The sequence below is a fragment of the Eucyclogobius newberryi genome, unplaced genomic scaffold (genome assembly GCF_026437365.1).
Source record: "Eucyclogobius newberryi isolate DKJ021-1_F unplaced genomic scaffold, fEucNew1.0.hap1 SCAF_11, whole genome shotgun sequence".
NCBI classification, from domain to species: domain Eukaryota; kingdom Metazoa; phylum Chordata; class Actinopteri; order Gobiiformes; family Gobiidae; genus Eucyclogobius; species Eucyclogobius newberryi.
Genome location: NW_027315735.1, coordinates 23,575,279 through 23,594,669, shown reverse-complemented (window position 1 = coordinate 23,594,669; position 19,391 = coordinate 23,575,279). Strand labels below are relative to the sequence as shown.

Genomic DNA, 19,391 nt, shown 5'->3' with positions numbered 1-19,391 from the left:
ACCTACGGAACCTTTCCTTCACACATCGAGGGTGGATCAGTCTATAGCGGAGCCTATAGTGGAGCCTCCCTGTTTTATATCTGTCATGAGGTTTTAATGATGATTCTGGAGCTTGTTTAAGGTCAGTTTGGACCTGACATCATATGACTGACTACGTGGACAAGATCAAGGACACATCTAATTGTTTTTATCACAGGTTACCACGCCCGTCACAATGAACCATAAAACCATACCTGCTGGTGAAGTTTGATTGAACCGGCCACGCTCTAGTGGGTGGGCAATTCAATAGTACACACCTTCTACATTACACTATAAATCATTGACTGCAGGCCTATAGACGGATATGTTTTATAAAATGGGAAATGTTTGGTTAATCGCTAATTTGCTAATAAGGTCACATAAAATGACCTTAAGATGAGGAAAGTGTGGCCTATAAATTGTAATTTTAGGGCTGGATTCAGTTGTAAACCTGTAAAGCAGACCTACATGCTGGTTCATTGTCACTGGCGGATGTGGGTTTGTGTATTATGTCTTGGGGAATGAGATGACCCAAGACATAATAAGACAAGCATCGTTTCCTTGTTTATTTAAATCAATTTGAGTCAGAGAAGCACACTACACTGGTCGAAACGAGGAAGTAAAAAGCCCCAAAGATTCCATACCCATGATTAAACAAACACAAAAGATTGATCCTGGAAATTCTCATAGCTTCTTGACAGTCAGTCCTCTGCTTCTCTAGAGCTTTTCTCTCGAAACTTGCTTGCTTGCTCATTCTCCTCACAATGACTTCTGTTTCCTTTTCTGTTTCAACTCTTTTATTCCTTTTTTAATATGCTGATCAGGGGAGGATCCACTTACTTTTTAAATGTTAACCCGCCCTGTTAGTGCTTAAACACATATGCCTCTGTGTTTTAGGTACTTTTTTCTGTCTATTCTGTCTTTGTTTCTCTCTTTCGCTGCAAAACGAGTGCACCAATTCACATTCACAAATAAAGTAAAAACAGGGCACAGGTTGAACCCTTTCAAGTGCAACAAAGCCACCTACAAAACTAAACAAACACATGTGCATAAAACGTGACGTAGCCTTTAACTATGCCTCACCTTTGTCCACCTGCCTCTTCCCCGTGCATGTAGTGTGACATGAAAGTATTTTTACCACTGACAGGACCAGTTTTGGCGGACTGACTCTCTCGTCAGCGCGGGTCACAGTCTAATTAGCCTTCAGTCCGTGAGGGGGGCAGGACTGGGAGGGTCCGTGTGCGGAGCGCGGAGCGGGACGTCCCGGACAGAGCGCGGGGGGGGGGGGGGGGGGGGGGGGGGGGGGGGGAGGTGCCTGGCCCCGTGTCTCCAGGAAACACCACATTAAAGTCGCTGAGTGGGAGTGTCGGACGTGTGCATTTGCTCTGGATCTAACAGGAGAAGCATCACTCACATCTCCACCGTTTTGACAGCTGAGAAGACGCGTCCCAAACGTGAGGCCCAAACCTGAGCGATGTGCGGTAAGACTGCGTTTTAGTTTGTGCTTTCTTCACTGTAGGAATGGAATGGCAGGAATGACAACACGCACTTTTTAATAACACTAAGAGAGTATAATTCAGAGTGATATTTTTGACAAAGGGCCAAACAGACAAGCCCTCTTTCTGTCTGATCATTTGTTGTGTGTCGTTCTGTCAGACACTGGATATGCAAAGTGCCTTTTCGCACGACTGCTACGTGTCAATGTTCTTTGGCTGCGCTACAGATGATAATGAAAACGATCCCATAGACACATGACGTCTGATCTGATGTAGGCTATAGTTTATTTGTCTCTTATCGTACTTTGCCACTCTGTAAACCTCCTCGTCCGCACATAATCCTACAGTGGGACTGACCGCTCACTTTTACGAGCCCGGAGTCAATCTTTAACAGATTCTTTGTGCGGTCTCTCGAGTGTTTTTCTGCCAAAAGGAGAGGCCAGTGTTGGAGCTTACCTCAGTCCACACTCACCTGGGGCTCCAACACTGCGCGTAATGTGTGCGCCTCTCAAAGGGCCCCTGTGTGCGCACGGACGGAGTGACGGACCTCAGCATTCCTACAGCGTCCTACAGCTCCTCCAGCCAGAGATCTGACACGTTTAATGTAAAGGAAAGATGGATGTAAGAAGTATCTATTATGGCCAGAACTGCTCAAGATGAACTTAAAATGTGTTCTTGAGTCAGTGTGCCTACAGTTAAAAGTAGCTCCTTAATAAACATGTACATCTACATACATAAGTAACATACTGACTGTCATCCTTATACAGCAATAACTATTTGGTAAATAATTAAACTAAATAACTATTTCTTCCTCTATTGCCACCACTTGTCTACTTGTCGCTCCAACTGCTGCTGGGACCAGTTTGACAAATGTTTGCACCATTGTCACTGCTTCTAACAAGCTTTTTTATTCTACCAAACGCAAATATCACAAACTTATTACAACGCTGCTTGTACTTTTACTCATTTGAATGTGTTTATATAAAAACAAAAAGTCAAATAGTTGTTGTTTGAGCAAAATCATTCCAAGCCTCTAATTCAGGATGTGCTCCCACTGAGTCTAAAGTAAACAGTGACATTCAGTAGCTGTGCAAACTTTCCCCACCTCATCTCATTCTGCAAAACGACTTTCGCCTCTTTACGCAGGAATCTTTGCCTACCTGAATTACAGAGTGCCCCGCACCAGAAAGGAGATATTTGAGACTCTGGTGACTGGACTGCAGCGACTGGAGTACAGGGGCTATGATTCAGCAGGTAGGACCAGGACACACACGAGCTGCTGCTGTGGCACTAAGCTCTGGATACAATGCAGAGTTTAAATTCACCATTATTCAAAACAAACCTTCTCTTTCAATGCTTTTTTTTTTTTTGGTCTGTCATGTATTTGCTGGATTTCCTTAATTAACATAATCATTTATTTGACTACCAGTACAGTTACCAGTAGTAAAGCATTAGACTAAAGGATTTTGGATGAACTAGACTTAGCTCAGTCACACAAAAAACATCTAAGAAAACACTTCCCAAACATGCGTATATGATATTTATAAGTACTACTGTATGTAAGGTGATTTATAAGGCATAATGTATTCTTGTGTGCTCATCCCCAAAGCTAATGTTGTTATGTGCATTTGACCCGTGCTGTAAAACCTCTGTGGGGTCCTCAGGGCAGTGTCTGAGGGCCTTTCTCCAGCTCATGAGCCAGTGCCTTGGTCAATATTATAATATGCAGTTGCTCCTCTCGGATAGTAACATATTTGCTTATCCTATTCGAGCAGGATGTTTGTTTCTTACTATTATTTGACTTAACTAGGGCTCGGCAATGATTAAAAAAATACAAGCGCTATTCCTTTTTTTTTATTTTCTTCTGCTGTGATTGATTTGCAAAACAAATTCAAAACAATGTATTTTTCAGGCGTGGCTGTGGATGGGCCGAAGAAGGACACAGACATCAATGGAAACTCTATCTGTCTGATCAAGAAGAAGGGAAAAGTCAAAGCACTGAACGACGAGCTCTACAGTGAGTAACAAGACAATAAGACTTAATTATTACTTTGGTCAAGTTTGTATTTTTACTGCTGTGTGTAACTAAGAATGCTACTACACTACTACAATGCGTACTGCTTGTGCCACAGCAACCTTTGACACTATTCTACAACTACTACTGCTACACTATGTAACTACTATTACTGCAGCTAGTCGTTTTTCCCATTTGTTTAGAACACTATCTAATCTCTAGAACGTACGTTGTCGCTCCTTTAAGACTTTGTGCTGTGGTGTTCTGCTCAGAGAAGGATACGTTGGCGCTGGACGAGGAGTTGATCACACACTTTGGCCTGGCCCACACTCGCTGGGCCACGCACGGAGAGCCCAGTGCCGTGAACAGCCATCCTCACCGCTCCGACAAGAACAACGGTGAGAACCACGCGTACACTGCCATCGTTTGTGCCTTTTGTGGCGTCAGAACGTTCTTATCTCAGGCACTTGAGCATGAGTTAAATAGTAAATACTTTTATTGATGTTATTTTGTGTCGTTCAAAGCGTCTGACATTTTTCAAAACCAGGAACTCAGCACCAGTATTTGTTTAAAATAGAGTCATTGTGAATTCTATACACTCAACACTTCTGATTTGACTTATCCAAGAGTCTACTATCTGTGCGTAACTATAAAACTGACCTTACAACATTATGCAACCGTATAATAATTATGTTTATAGCTCTCATCTGGCATCATGGCTCAAATATGCTTTTATAGTATTTATCTCTAATACAAATGATTAGAACGCACACCCACAACCTTTTATGACGCCACAGACTACACAATGTGACCGTCTGATTATGTTTTCTGTTAGGCTGCAAAAAACACAAAAGAAAACATTTTAAGCCTGTTCCGTCCACTTTGCAATTCAACCAGTTTACGCCACGTCATCTAAAAGAACTAGTCTAACAGGACGGGGCACATCGCTGAAGGTGTGACGTGTGAGGTGAGACGAGGCTTTTGTCACAACCAATCAATAAAGGCAATCAAAATATCAAACAAAGTGCAAACAAACTGTAGAAAATACAGTTGTCTGCTTGGACTTCCAGCAGAGACCTTAAAGTCCTTAAAGTCCTGCTCTGGGTTGCTACGATGTCCACTACAGTCAGTCCTATTTTTAGATCCATGTCCTTTTACTGTACGCATTTTACTATGACAATTTAAAACATAATCTTCCCGCACTGATTTGACTGTGTTTTTCAGAATTCGTCGTCATCCACAATGGAATCATCACCAACTACAAAGAGCTGAAGGAGTACCTGGTCAGTGGTCATGGAATATAATCATAACGTTTAATACAGTTCTTAAATGATGCTTTCTTGCGATGAATGGAAAAACCTATTACATTTTAATGATATGTTGATTTTGTAAGCAAAACAATATTTTCGCCTATGGAATGTATTTTTATTGGATCTAGAAACATCAGCATTTAGCAGTATTTTAAAGGGATTTATTTATTGTGTGACATTTCCTCCAGTCTTGTCAGCTCAATAAGCTCAAACTCATAGTCCAACTACAGCTTGACGTGATACTGATATGATATGTGATGATATTGCTCGCACGGTGGTGTTTACATGCTCTTATGTGTTCTCTTTTTGTCCACAGATCAACAACGGATACGAGTTTGAGTCCGAGACCGATACAGAAGTGATCCCTAAGCTCATCAAGTACATTTATGACAACAGAGAAGACGACAGCGTGACTTTCTCCACGCTGGTCGAGAGGGTCATCAAGCAGCTGGTGAGTATTTGATGAGAAATCTAAAGTCTTTCCGCAACTGAATGAATCACGTTGTACGAGCCCACGTTCCGACTGTGTCACTGACGGGTCATGAGCACTCACTTTTTATCGCGGATGTCTAAAAACCAAAGGAAACTGCTGCGGTTTAGTGAGTCTGTGGAAGTGCTCCTGTTTCCCCAAACGCTCTAATTTGCTCTGACAGTGAAAGAACGTTACACCGCCACTACTTCCACTACTTCTGATACTGTAACCGCTTCCTTGCCACTGCAGCGGCGAGTCTACTCGAGCCCAAAGCATTCACCTGTAGTATCAACGCAAGAACAATGTACAAAAACACATATTCAATCAGACAAAATAAAAATAAAATTATTTGTTTTAAAATGCACATAGAATAAATGCTTTCTTTGGGGTAACTTCTCTGGTGGACGGGCTGATCTCTCCATGGAGATGAATAGAATGTATGTATAAACTTATCTATCATAGGGACAATCATGGGGACGAGCGTGTGGTGCCACCAGGCCAAAGTTACAGGTCAGATCTGTGGAGAGGCGAGCCCGCTCACAGTTAGAGTGTGTGTTTTCAATGTGTTTTTAGCAACAAAAAATGGATTGATTTAATGCAGGATGTGTACAATTCCAAGCAATGCCGTAACATCTCCATGGAGACAAGTTTACATGGACCACCACGCCATTTCTGGGACAGCATCTACACTACAACAACAGCGTAACACATTACTTTAAACATAACTTTGTCTTTTGAGTTGGTTAACTGCTTATGCTTATGGTTTCCACTTTAGACTAAAAGAGTTGAATACAAAGCCCTTTTAGTGACACATTCAAAGTACCTATAAAAGCTTTGCTCTTTAGTCCAGCCTCTGTCCCAACTTAAACTTGTGCCTCTCGGACACTTCGCCCCAGAGCCACCACAGGCAGCGTTTTCCACTCGGGCTTTCGAAACACACTGCGACAAGTTGGCCACTGTCCAGGATGTACCCCGCCTAAGGCCTGAAGTCACTGGGATAGGCTCCAGTCACCCGCGACCCCAAAAGGGAACAAGCGGTAGAAAATGGATGGATGGGCTTTCGAAACACAGCTGATGTTGTACAATAGCAGTCTTATTTCTCTAAACCCCCCACACACTGGCTGCACCCACACCCACTTTACCACTGCCAAAGGCCCACAGCTGAAATGTTTGTCTGCTCTACATTACACCACGCGGCTCAAAGCATATCGTTTCCCAAGTCCTAACCAAATCCTTATGTTTCCTCTCTCTTTTTCCAGGAAGGGGCTTTTGCCTTGGTGTTTAAAAGTCGGCATTTCCCTGGGGAGGCGGTGTCCACCAGGTTAGTGTCCACATGAACGACTGCACTGTCTTTTGGCTCTAGTCATAGTGCGTTCAGGCTCTCTAGATGTGACTCATCTTTGGGAGATTTCTTTTGTATTGTCATCGTGCGCTGCAGTGCGTTGCTGACGATGACGCGGGTCGGTGTGTCGTTCTTGCCGGGTGAGAACATGCGTGTGAGCGTCTTCTCCGATCAATTCTGAAGCTGCCAATTTAGGTTTTAGTTTTTTTGTGCGTCATCGTTCTTTTCCTCTATGATTCCCATATTTGTTTATATCCACCGTGGTATCCCTGGATCTTTCTTTCATGATTATGAGTAGCTTTTGTGTATGTCTATAATGTCATGTATAAAACACCACTTGATTGAAAGAAAACACATACATTATGTGAAGTTGAACAGAAGCGAATAAGTAGAGCTGTTCACTTTTAAAATGCCGTACCCACTTTTAGCTCAGACTGCTTCTAACCGGCACTTTAATCACATTTCAGAGTTAAAGTATGCTAAAGTATGACATAAAGTAGGTTGAATGTGCAAAAAAGTGCATCAAAAGGTCAACAATTTCACTGGGCGACTGTTACCAATTGTATTTTTTCATATATTTGAATCCTTTGTGACGTGTATGAAAGTGTAAAGACGAATATTATTACTATTTTAAGCAAAAATCATATCATTGGAAAGAGGGCCACAGATAATGAGCGGCAAACAAAAAGAGTATAATCTCAAAACCGCTGCCGACCTTCTTACAAAGCCTGATAATAAAAAGTCTTTCTGTCTCTTTACAACACTTCTTCCCGACGCTGCCTCAGTCCCTGTGGGTAATTGTTTTGGAGAGCAACCACATGTTTCTGTTTGCGAGCTTAGAAGTGAAGCCCCACACCCGTTAAAACAACTTTCCTTCTTGCGTCAGCGCAGTTACACATAAATCAAGGGGAACGCCATCATGGACCGGGATCATTGTGAGACGTTCAGTGGAAAGAGAACGTGTTCCTGATTTGATGACTGCAATCTGTAGGAAAATGTTCTTATCTTTGCATGTCATGTTTTCTTATAAATCTTTCTTTCTCAGGTTATACAAATGTAGTCAGACTCACTTTTAAGGAGGGGTTAAAAGGCACAGTACAGTATCAGCACAATAAACTGCATGGATACAGTTGCCAGTAAGGAAGCAGACACTTTCCCGTAACTATTAGTGCAGGCAAATGTATCAGCATCGTGATTGTGAATGTGCTTTAGCATTAATGTAGAGCTGATAATAAAGATAATAATACAATGATGATAAAGACAATAAAGATTACATCATAGCAACCCAGCTCGATGGTTTTCAAATGGATACACACCTTTTAAAACCAACTGTAGTGAAAAATGCTATTAAAAAAACCTTTAAATAATGTTATGAGGTGATATTTCTGCACTTTTGTGATTCATTTTAAAGACATTTGACACGTCTAAACCTCAACTACTAAGTTTAAACGCATTTTTGAACACATTTCTTCTGAACTGACATAATACTATCCGACTATCGTTATCGGGATACTCGGAAAAACATTGCGATATTCATTTTGGGCCCTCTCTGAAAGCGTTTGGTGAGGAGCAAACGTGTTAGTGCAGCAAGGACTAAGCAACCCCATGTTTGTTTGTCTGTCATTAAGCCTGGTCTCATGTTTCTACACCGGCCGTGGTTTGTTGCTGGCATTGCGTGACTTGTCCTGCTCTGATTTGTCTGTCTCCGTCTGGTCTCTGCAGGAGAGGAAGTCCGCTGCTCATCGGCGTGCGCAGTGAACACGAGCTCTCCACAGATCCCATCCCTGTGCAGTACAAATCTGGTGAGTCTTACTCTGTATCTGCCACAAACACCACCACCAAGAGCCAGACATAGCTTCTTCTGTCTGTTTTGCTCGATAAAGTTTCTACAGTGGCTGAGAAGAGGCAGTCATTTGCACGATAAACCAGTACAATCTGCAAATACGTCTAAACAATTCAATTTATTTGCTTTTCCATTAGGCCGATGGAATATTTACCAATTGTATACCCTTCTTTTCCGCCTGAAATTGTGTTTTAATCCACATGAATGGTATTGTGATTAAATATTACTGTTATTATGATTTCAAAGGGCAGTCTCTGAGAAAATTATTCACTTTCTTCTAATGTTCCCAACTCTATTTTAGACAAGTGACTCCAATTGCTCTAATCTCGCTCGCGATGAAGGCTATTGTGTCCCTCTTCTTGTCAGTGCAGCAGTGTATTCGACTGTGACCTTACTGTCTTATCTGTTTGCCTTCATTTTATAGTTTATGATTGTTCATTTGGGACCAGGGTGAAGTCCAAGGCGGCTGAGCAGAGAAGAGAAGAGTACAGGGTGTTGCTAGATTGTAACAAAGTGAAAATATGTGAATTCAAGGCCATTTTAATGTCTTTGTTAGTTACACGATAGCAGCTTGACTCCCTGTGGCATTCGATCGATAAAATCAACACTTTGAATGTTTGAATTATCACTTGTGAAGCTGACAGTAAACATACTGACTGTGCTAACACTGTTTTTTTGCTCTACTGGTGCCTATGCATGTTTGTAGAACTGGCTAATTTATGACATAAACCTTCTTTCAGTGCATTTATTTTGTTGCTACAAATTTTGTGTATAGTATATATGAATTCTAATTTTCAAATCAATACCATGTTAAATCTTATTATGCTGCTCCGTGTGGGATCTCCCGCGTGGAAACCTCAACATCACATTCTGACCTTTTCCCTCTGCCCCTCGACCCCAGTAGGGCACTTCAACGATGGAGTCAATGAGAAAAACCACCTCAACGGCTCGGATGCCATCGACTTGTCTGTTGAAGGCAGAGCGGTGGAGTACTACTTTGCCTCTGATGCCAGGTACAGCCACACTTCCCTCATTCTCTCAGAAGTGCAAAGACGACTAATTTCACTAAAACGAAGTTGACATGAAGATATTTAAGATTTAACTCATGCCTGTGTTTTTAATTTTACTTCCTGGAGCAAATCTTTAACTGTTACCAAGCAACCGTAATGTAAACAAGGGCCTGAGCTCCCACAAAATTATTATTATTTGACAAATAATAAAGATGAACACACACATGTGTTCTTTGGAAATGGTCCCTGCATTTATGACGGCATTTTGTGTATTTCTGCCAACTAACATCACTCAAGTCAGTCAGTTCTATACTGATTCTATCAAACAGCTTTTCTATGGTTTAAGGAAGACTTTATAAAGGACAGTTACCAATGTAAGCACTAAAAGCTCTACTACTATGCACTCGGACAGTTTCAGACACTTACAAGTCATGTTTCAGTCAGTAGAGGTTTGACCTGTATGCGAATCATTGACTAGCATTTTAGGCAAAACTTGCTGCAATGAAACCAAACTGGTATTTTAAATTTAGCAGGTCGTGTGTTGTTGAAAGAAAAGATTAGGACCATTGTGACGTTTGAGAAGTTAAAGGTTTCATGACTGTTGTTATGATGTTCTCCTGTTTTTCTTCTTATGACTTAGTTTGGTGGAGGTTTTGAAAAATAAGGGTTTAAAATGGCAGGAAGTAGAGCTCAGTTCTAAAACAGAATCCCTCTGATGTCATCAATAGGTGACGTGACATTGAAAACACAGAGAGACGATTTATACTGAACTGAAACACCTTTCTGACAGTTTAAACTATCATTCAACAAAATAACAGTCTTATATGGTGTTTATAACATCTTAACTTGTGTGTAATTGATATGGATTTTGTCTCTTGTTTTCAGTATGGTTGCTAGGTAATAGTTGTGTGAAATTTCTTCTAGCTATGTCATATGTCCAACCAGGAAGTACAATTATAAACTTTACAAAAATTGTCAAACTGGGGACAGCTTGGCAAAATGTTTAGTCAAATCTGAAATATAAACGAGTTCTCTACATTTGAGTGAAATGTGTTGTACAGACTTTACGCATACACAGATTTTCTTTGGAGTTTACATTTCTTTACATTAGTTGTATTGTCTAAAACCAATATGGCTGCAGGTGGCGTTTACATGTCTGGAACCAGCTGAGCGCTATTCTCTTTTTAAAACTTTCCTTTACCAAGTTTTCTTCACAATTTGCCGCTGATGAGCTGCGTGATGTAAATATTTAGGACAGGCGCTATCCCACTACATGAAGAAATAATTACAAAGTCATATCACTCTGTAAACATTGACATGCTTGTCGTGGATCAACAGTGCCATCATTGAGCACACCAATAAAGTGCTGTACCTGGAGGATGACGACGTGGCCGTGGTGACCAGAGGAGAGCTGTCCGTCCACAGAGTGAACCGACAGGCCGGAGAAGACCCGGCCCGAGTCATACAGACCCTGCAGATGGAGCTACAGCACATCATGAAAGGTCTGACAATCACATTATCAGTCCATGAATTTAGAATAAAACAAGTATTAAATACACAATGCGCATCTCACATTCACACACCAGTACACACACACTGGAAGCAATGGGCGAAGTGTCTGGCCCATTGAACCACAAACAGTAAGGACTGGTCAAAGGCGAAATTATACAAAAGGTTATAGGGCTGTAACTATAACAATACTGTGATTTTGTACTGCCAAAAGTCTCATAATAATATTTTGGGGGTGTCAAAATATATCAAATGAACAGCTCATTTGTTTACATTCATTGTTGTGTCGCAGCAACAGTTATCCTTTGCTACAGTTATCCTTTGCTACAGTTATCCTTTGCTACAGTTATCCTTTGCTACAGTTATCCTTTGCTACAGTTATTCTTTGCTACAGTTATCCTTTGCTACAGTTATCCTTTGCTACAGTTATCCTTTGCTACAGTTATCCTTTGCTACAGTTATCCTTTGCTACAGTTATCCTTTGCTACAGTTATCCTTTGCTACAGTTATCCTTTGCTACAGTTATCCTTTGCTACAGTTATCCTTTGCTACAGTTATCCTTTGCTACAGTTATCCTTTGCTACAGTTATTCTTTGCTACAGTTATCCTTTGCTACAGTTATCCTTTGCTACAGTTATCCTTTGCTACAGTTATTCTTTGCTACAGTTATCCTTTGCTACAGTTATTCTTTGCTACAGTTATCCTTTGCTACAGTTATCCTTTGCTACAGTTATTCTTTGCTACAGTTATCCTTTGCTACAGTTATTCTTTGCTACAGTTATCCTTTGCTACATTTCAGTGCAGACAACATGAAGAAATAACAGTTTTAAGCACTTGTATATCTTATTTATTTGGGATATCATGGTTTTGATTTGCACAAATGCTTGTCAATGCATTTTGTAATGGAAAAAAAAAAAATCTAGAATTCTGTTTGACTCTCCACAATATCGCAATAAATCTCATACAAATAAATAAATATTGCGATACTATCTATGCGTAAACTGTCCAGACCTGTTCAGTGAGTCTTACTGCATGATCCCCATAAGTACTGGGACTTGGTAAACGCCTGGTTTAAATAACCCTGGACAAACCTGTATTGTCATTGTTCCTGTTTACTTCTATCCTTGGTTTCCCTCTGCTGGTAGAAGTTGGTACTGTGCTGAAACTAATCAAAATAAGCTTTTATTTAAATGTCGTTCTGTTTTGATCTTTCTTAAATGTCTCTTGTTTAGTGTAAATATGTAAAGGTTGTTATGAGGGTGTGCTGCCATTAAACCTCTATTGCTCACACAGGGAACTTTGATGCCTTTATGCAAAAAGAGATCTTTGAGCAGCCAGAGTCTGTAGTCAACACCATGAGGGGAAGAATCTGTTTTGACTCCAACCGTGGTAAGTCTTATCATACCAATTCATTAAGGTCAAGGTAAAATGTACATGTAAGCGTAAATGTAGTGCATTATTGTCTGATGTATTTCATAGTACAAATACTATTGTGTTGAACAGACTGTTGAACACTCCTTATGCAAACATATTTAAACAGGTATCTTACGTAAGAACATATTTGTTTGACATACAGGCCTGTGCTTTTACTTGCAGTGGTGCTGGGTGGTTTGAAAGATCATTTGAAGGAGATCAAACGATGCAGACGACTCATAATGATCGGCTGTGGCACAAGTTTTCATGCTGCAGTGGCTGTAAGCAACCCAGTTAACTCAAGTGAAATCATTTGTCATTTGTTAGTAATTGTGTTAGTTAAGTTCCTCGTGTTATTAATGTAATCACGAACCTCCATTTGTGTTGTTTTTGGTTCAGACAAGGCAGATCCTGGAGGAGTTGACAGAGCTGCCTGTCATGGTGGAGCTCGCCAGTGACTTCTTGGACCGCATTACACCTGTTTTCCGAGATGATGTTTGCTTTTTCATCAGTCAGTCAGGTGATATACAAATACTGAAATTGGCATAGAGACACGTACATTCAAGACTGGTGAGCCTGCATGTTGGGTTATTATTGTACTGTTACGGCCACTATTTTTGTCTAAAAAACAAATATTTTGTGATACATAACATGGTAGTTTGGAGGTCATTTGGACTATTATTTAATGGAGGGGTGTCCAAACTTTTTTCACCAAGGGCCGCATTTTGAAACTTAATCGGGGCAGAGGGCCACAAACAACTTGACAATGTCGAATTTGTTGAATGACAAAGTGCATCATTCGAAATTTTGCATTTCACGTAATTGCGATGAGCCTCCACACCTTTAATTATACCTAGAACATTAATATTTTTCCCCTAACCCCTTTTCCCAATTTCACAGTAAAAAGTAAATTTTTTTGTTGTTTGGGCCAACATAGCAGGAAGTTGGAGGGCCAACAAAAATTGGTCTGAGGGCCGCATTTGGCCACCGGGCCCTAGTTTGGACATGCCTGATTTAATGAATTGAACCCCTATCTCAAAATAAACAAAACAATTATGGAATTGAGTGATATCATTACAGAAATAATCAATACACATTAATCACTCATCATTCTGTGCACAAAAGGAGAGACGGCTGACACTCTGATGGCTCTGCGTTACTGTAAGGACCGAGGAGCTCTGACTGTGGGCATCACTAACACAGTGGGCAGCTCCATCTGCAGAGACACAGTCTGTGGAGTGCACATCAATGCAGGCCCCGAGATCGGAGTCGCCAGCACCAAGGTACTGGCATCACCATAGTGACATAAGATGAGGACAGCACATAGTCATCCTGCCAAATGACGCTCCATATTTCTATAACATTGTACAGCACATTACATGTGTTTGTGTTCCAGGCGTACACCAGTCAGTTTGTGGCTCTCATCATGTTTGGACTGATGATGAGCGAGGACAGACTCTCCCTCCAGAAAAGACGACTGGAGATCATGGCCGGGCTCAAAGACTTACCAGGTCAGCACTGTTATGTCACAGAGATGCAGTTACAGAAGTGCCATTACACAACAACGCAATTAACATGCTATTTTATTCTAGATCTTATCAAAAAGGTGTTGTCTTTGGATGACAAGATCAAGACCATTGCCAATGAACTGTATGAGCAGAGGTCTCTGTTGGTGATGGGACGGGGTTTCAACTATGCCACATGCTTGGAGGGGGCACTGGTGAGCGCAGTGCAACTATTACACCCCAATGGGTCATTGTTTGGCATTTGTAAAGTGACACAATTCAACTTTTTTATCTACAGAAAATCAAGGAGATCACCTACATGCACTCAGAAGGGATCCTGGCCGGTGAACTAAAGCACGGCCCGCTGGCTCTTGTGGACAAACACATGCCAGTCATCATGATCATTATGAAAGACGGCTGCTACACAAAGTGCCAGAACGCTCTGCAGCAGGTCGCCGCCAGATCGGTACGTTTCCTCACACACTATTTCAATCGTTTTGAGATGTTTATGTTTTAACGCTGCTGTATTGTCTGTCAGGGCCGGCCGATTATCATTTGCTCCCAGGACGACCCTGAGGTGATTAAAAGTGCGTACCAGACGATCGCACTGCCCCAAACAGTGGACTGTCTACAGGGCATCCTCAGCATCATCCCCCTGCAGCTGCTGTCCTTCCACTTGGCCGTCCTCCGAGGATACGACGTAAGAACAACTCTCCTTATGATCATACAAACAAGTCAAATAGCATCCATACCGTACAATTCTTACAGCATTAACTTTAAAAAAAACATGTTTAATGGCGTTTTTATCGTTTGCAGGTCGACTGTCCCAGAAACTTGGCCAAGTCTGTAACAGTGGAGTGAAAAAAGTTTACAAAGCACCAAAGCGAAGAGGCTAAATATCTCATTATTTTAGTGCAATGGAATGTTTGATGGAACGTGCTCATCAGTGTGTTTGGTGTATGTGATGTACGTGTGCCTTTTTTAAAACGGAATGTGAAGTATGACCAAAATACACCACCAGTACCAAGTGATGCATGGAACAATCTGCAATCTGATAAGTTCAAGACCAAAGCCACCAGGCGTTCCTCTCTATAGTTGAGCCAAAATCAAATGAGACACCTTTACGTCGCAGTTTATAGAGGTGTTTGCTACTGTGCAATATAAGAACTGAGTGCATTCTGAATGTGCATAGTGATTGTAGTTTTTATTTTCTGACTGTGGCTTTTTCAGTGCCTTTGATCGGAGATATTTTTCAACATGAAACTGTAAAATTTGAATATGAAGTGTATGATTATTATGCTTTCTTTCTCTGCGGCAAAGCAGTTGTCTCATGAAGATCCGCTACAATGAAGATGCCTTATGACACTATTACTTGACCTTTTTATTGTGATTTTGAATGTATGTTCAGTTGGACAGAGCTGTCCAAGTGAAAGTCTTTTGTTTACTGTCAAAGAAGAAGGCCTTTTCTGATGCCATTATTATTTAAATGGTAAAAATGACAGAAAGTGTCATTCCTTATTTAATTTGTTCACATCTTTATGGGTTATTATCAAGTAGATTGAATATTACATGAACTATTTGTGGTATGAAAAGTGGGTTAGATTTGATTGTACATTATAATTATATTGTATGTTTTGTAGATATGACGATTTGATTCAATAAATGATAGGCCTACATTTATATTTGTATTATCTTCAGTGATGTCACGTCATTTTGAGTATGAATAAATACACATATGAACATGAACAATAGATACAGCGGATCCAAAAGTCTTCACAAAGTTTCCTTGAGTGTAACTTTTTTTTTGTCCGCGTGAGCGTGCGCGATGACGTCACCCGCGTGCTCTCCGCTTGTTGTGGAGATCCTCCCTGCGCCGCCGCCTCCGCCGCCGCCGGAGTTCAGCTCTCCACCGGGGGAAGCAGACAGGAGCCGCCGTGACAGTCGTCCGGTTCCACTTTCGGGGCAGATTACTGCGTCTCTTACGCCGACCGAGTGATTCCACTGCGTTTTCGATGCATGGGAGTGTCACCGGAGCGCTCAAAGGAGACGGTAGGTCCCCGCCGGCCGCCGCCGCCGCGCGCGCGTCCGAGTCTCCAGCCCCAGCTCCGGCCCGACCACCGCAATGCAACCGAACCGAGGGAAGGATCCGCGCTACGGGCCGGGCTGCTGCTGGGGCAAAAGTAGCACTGGGCCGAAATCTATTAGTAGAAGATGATTATGACTTGTATTTGTGACTGTATTAAGCCGCGCGGAGCGCCAGCGGTGCAGCGGTGTGTCATACACGGGTGACTTCATACCTCCGTGCGCCTGCGTGTGTGTGTGCGTGCGTGTGTGTGTGTGTGCGTGTGTGTGTCTCTATGTGCGCCACAGACAAGCAAAGTTGAGGAGATTAACAGCCCTGATTCGCGGCATTACTGTGGCATTACACGTACAAAGACTAAAGACTATAGACGTGATGCGCAAACAGAATTATTATTTCTAATTTCTAAGCGAAACTGTTGTCTACTTAAAATGGCCCGGGACATGGTTTTGGTGCGATTTGCCAATGTGACGTCTCCATCCGTCTATCATTAATAATCCTGTCATTTCCAAGGCTGACTGACTTTATCTTTTGAGCACACAAAAAGCTGCAGAATCATTGTCTGTGCGGCCGTTACTCAGAGGTGAACAGGACCGAGGCCCAAAACCCCAATGGCCTCGATGTAGAGATAATGTAATAACAACTTAACAACTAACATGTACCTGTACTTACTGAACGCAATGAATATGGGGATCACAGAGACATGTCCCATCCCTGGCTGTAACTGGAATACTGTACTACAATGACTCACCTGTGGCTCATAATCCAGTGCAGTCTTCAGTTCAGATCTGGTTCAGAGGCAGCGACACAAATGTAGCTTTCGTCTCTCCTGAACTGTACATCAGGGTGATTCATGCGGCCGTCAGAGCCCAGGGACCAACTCAAGACAACTGGACAGACTCCGGGATGAAGACCTGTGCAGTTTGTCACTTTCCCTCCTCTCTATGTTGATTTAAAGCAGTTTAATCAGTCTGAACTCACACAGCTTTATCATATGCGGTCTAAAGCAGCAACAATGTACTGTAAAAACACAAACCATTATATTAGAATATATTAGAATGTTAATACGATCCATTACAAGGAAAGTCATCTATTTCATCCCTGCGATATACTAAGTAGCATTCTAACCTTTGAAGATCCGTTTATGTGCCTATAAAAGTACTGCTGAGCCTCTATAAAAGTGTATTCGTCAACCGCCATAAAACAACAGTCTGAGGAAGAACAAGCCCTGGACTAAAACTGTGAGGAGACCTTGCTCAACACCCGGTCTGGAGAGACGGGAGATGGCGGAGGAGAGTGGATCGGGGATGGAAGACGTTCTAGACGGCGTGGAGGAGCAGCCTTTTCTGCCTGCACGTGCCCGGAAACGTAAAAAGTCCCTTAGCTCGCCCGAGGGTTCTGGGAATGAGCAGCAGGATGAGGCTGTAGCTATTGATATCCGGGGTGAGAGCAGAGACTGTAAGGTGATCATAAAGCTTGCACAGGATAGTGCATCCTTTAAGGAGTGGAATTCAGTGGCATTGTCAAAGAGCCTAACTGTAGCTGTGGGAGTGATCAAGAGTGCGAGTGTCCTTAGAGATGGCTCGCTGCTGGTCGTGTGCAAGGACGCGGCTCAGCAACGGAAGGCGATTGGAACTAAACGTCTGGGTGGAAAGGACATTCTTGTGTCTGATGCTGAAAGAAACACGGTCAGAGGAGTTATCGTAGGTGTCCCTACGGCGACGTCTGTGGATGAAGTTAAGGAGAATTTGACTGGAGTTACGGTGGTGGACGCTAGGCGTTTGAAGGTGACCCGGTCTGGGGTAAGATGTGACAGCTTGTCGGTAATGGTAACACTTGAAGGGAGGTGCCTACCTAGTAAGGTGTTCATTGGGTACATGTGCTATAGCGTCAGGCCATATGTTCCGCCGCCCCTGCGTTGCTTTAAGTGCCAGCGCTTTGGGCATATTGCAGCGGTCTGTAGAGGGAAGCAAAGATGTGGTAAATGTGCAGGAGATCATGAGTATGGGAAGTGTGACGTGGGTGCAAAACTGAAGTGCTGTAACTGTGGGGAAGAACATAGCTCTGCCTACGGGGGATGCAGGTTTAGCAAAAGAGCTGCTGAGGTGCAGAAAATAAAGGTCTCTCAAGATATATCCTATGCAGATGCAGTCAAGAAAGTTTCAAGTAACGAGTTTAGAGTAAATACAGAGAGAGGAGCCAGCGCTGCTCCCAGCCAGGGCGAAATGAGAAAGGCCAGCGTGGCTCCCAAGAAGTGTGAAGGTTTCAAGAGTGGAGGTCCCAAGTGTGCAGGTTCCAGAATTAATGAGAATACCCTGGTTGTGGATAGGGAGGATTTTGTACTCTTTATGGTGGATGTTGTAAACTGTGCTGCTCAGACTCAAAGCAGAACTGAAAGGATCAGGATCATTGCTAAAGCTGCAGGGAGATTCCTTGGAACAAAGGAGCTTGATTGGGCAGATATAGAAAACAGGCTAAAGGCGCTAAATGGGAGTCGGAGTGGTGGGGGTCTGCTTTTGGGGAGTCAGAGTGATCAAAGTGACGAGATGGGGGTGGGGGTGGTCTCCTGTCCTCGTCCAGTCTCGTAGACGCACGGCTACCAAGCAGCGACATCAGTGGAAATATTAAAGCCTATAGAATGAAGCCTAAAGAATAAAGCTGTACGGTGGAAGCACCGAACGTCAAAGAGTCTCCCTGGAATAAAGCCGGTTGTTGTCTGAAACAACAACAACTATTCTAGTCACAAAGACATATCATGACCTCATGGGCTTTGTAACACCAAAGCAATGGAAGGAGTACTTTTACGGACTACGACAGAGTCTGAGGACTACGACAAAGTCTGAGGAATAAAGTCTGGCGGTAATGCAACACTTGGATGCCAACCGCCATAAAACAACAACAACAACAACAACAACACTCGATCAGCAAAAGCTCATTGTGGAAACTAGACATTGTCCAATCATCTCCAACTGTTTACGTCAACGCGGTCCAAATAAATCAATCAGATCAAACTTTTATTTCTAAAAAACATCATCCTGTTTAGTTTTGATGCATGTGTTTGTTTGTTGTCCTCGCTCTACTGGCAAAAGCACATAAACAGTTGCGTTTGGTGAGTGTTTCATGTACATTCATACGACCTGTGTACAGTGTTTGTTAGTTATAGCGTTTATGTATTACAACTCATGGCAGAGCAGTGTAAATGATTTAAAGTCCCACAAAAAAAACATCATACTACAGTGCGTCACAGATTTGATTCAGATACGATAGAACGGGTGAAAAAGCATAAAACAGACAAAGTCAGCACGAGGCGGTATTCAGGAGCTCTTTGTTTGGTTTTGAAGGAGCAAAGGCACAAAAGGAGGTTCAAATCTCATTCTTA

The 19,391-nt window shown here is 42.3% G+C and overlaps 2 protein-coding genes across 3 annotated transcripts in view; both read left to right on the top strand.

Moving 5' to 3' along the window:
- Positions 1 to 1,391: 1,391 nt before the first annotated feature.
- Positions 1,392 to 15,614, top strand: gfpt2 (glutamine-fructose-6-phosphate transaminase 2). The gene is made up of 19 exons (XM_072439162.1): positions 1,392 to 1,499; positions 2,661 to 2,768; positions 3,427 to 3,531; positions 3,801 to 3,926; positions 4,753 to 4,811; positions 5,155 to 5,289; positions 6,570 to 6,631; positions 8,375 to 8,454; positions 9,400 to 9,508; positions 10,844 to 11,007; positions 12,308 to 12,403; positions 12,611 to 12,708; positions 12,827 to 12,947; positions 13,553 to 13,710; positions 13,824 to 13,938; positions 14,020 to 14,147; positions 14,231 to 14,398; positions 14,471 to 14,632; positions 14,749 to 15,614. The coding sequence occupies exons 1-19, from the start codon at positions 1,493 to 1,495 to the stop codon at positions 14,791 to 14,793; spliced, it is 2,046 nt and encodes a 681-aa protein (XP_072295263.1). The 5' UTR covers positions 1,392 to 1,492; the 3' UTR covers positions 14,794 to 15,614.
- A 142-nt stretch (positions 15,615 to 15,756) lies between these two features.
- The window catches only part of mapk9 (mitogen-activated protein kinase 9), a 14,239-nt gene continuing 10,604 nt past the window's right edge, over positions 15,757 to 19,391 (top strand). For both annotated transcript variants that reach the window (XM_072439130.1, XM_072439138.1), the window contains exon 1: positions 15,757 to 15,985. The gene's annotated coding sequence lies outside the window, so the exon portion shown is untranslated. The remainder of the gene's footprint in view (positions 15,986 to 19,391) is intronic.

Excerpts from the sequence above, each read along its gene's own strand:
- gfpt2 (XM_072439162.1), top strand. Across the intron at positions 3,532-3,800 it reads ACTGAACGACGAGCTCTACA|AGAAGGATACGTTGGCGCTG; the intron begins GTGAGTAACAAG and ends TGTTCTGCTCAG. Across the intron at positions 6,632-8,374 it reads GGGGAGGCGGTGTCCACCAG|GAGAGGAAGTCCGCTGCTCA; the intron begins GTTAGTGTCCAC and ends TGGTCTCTGCAG.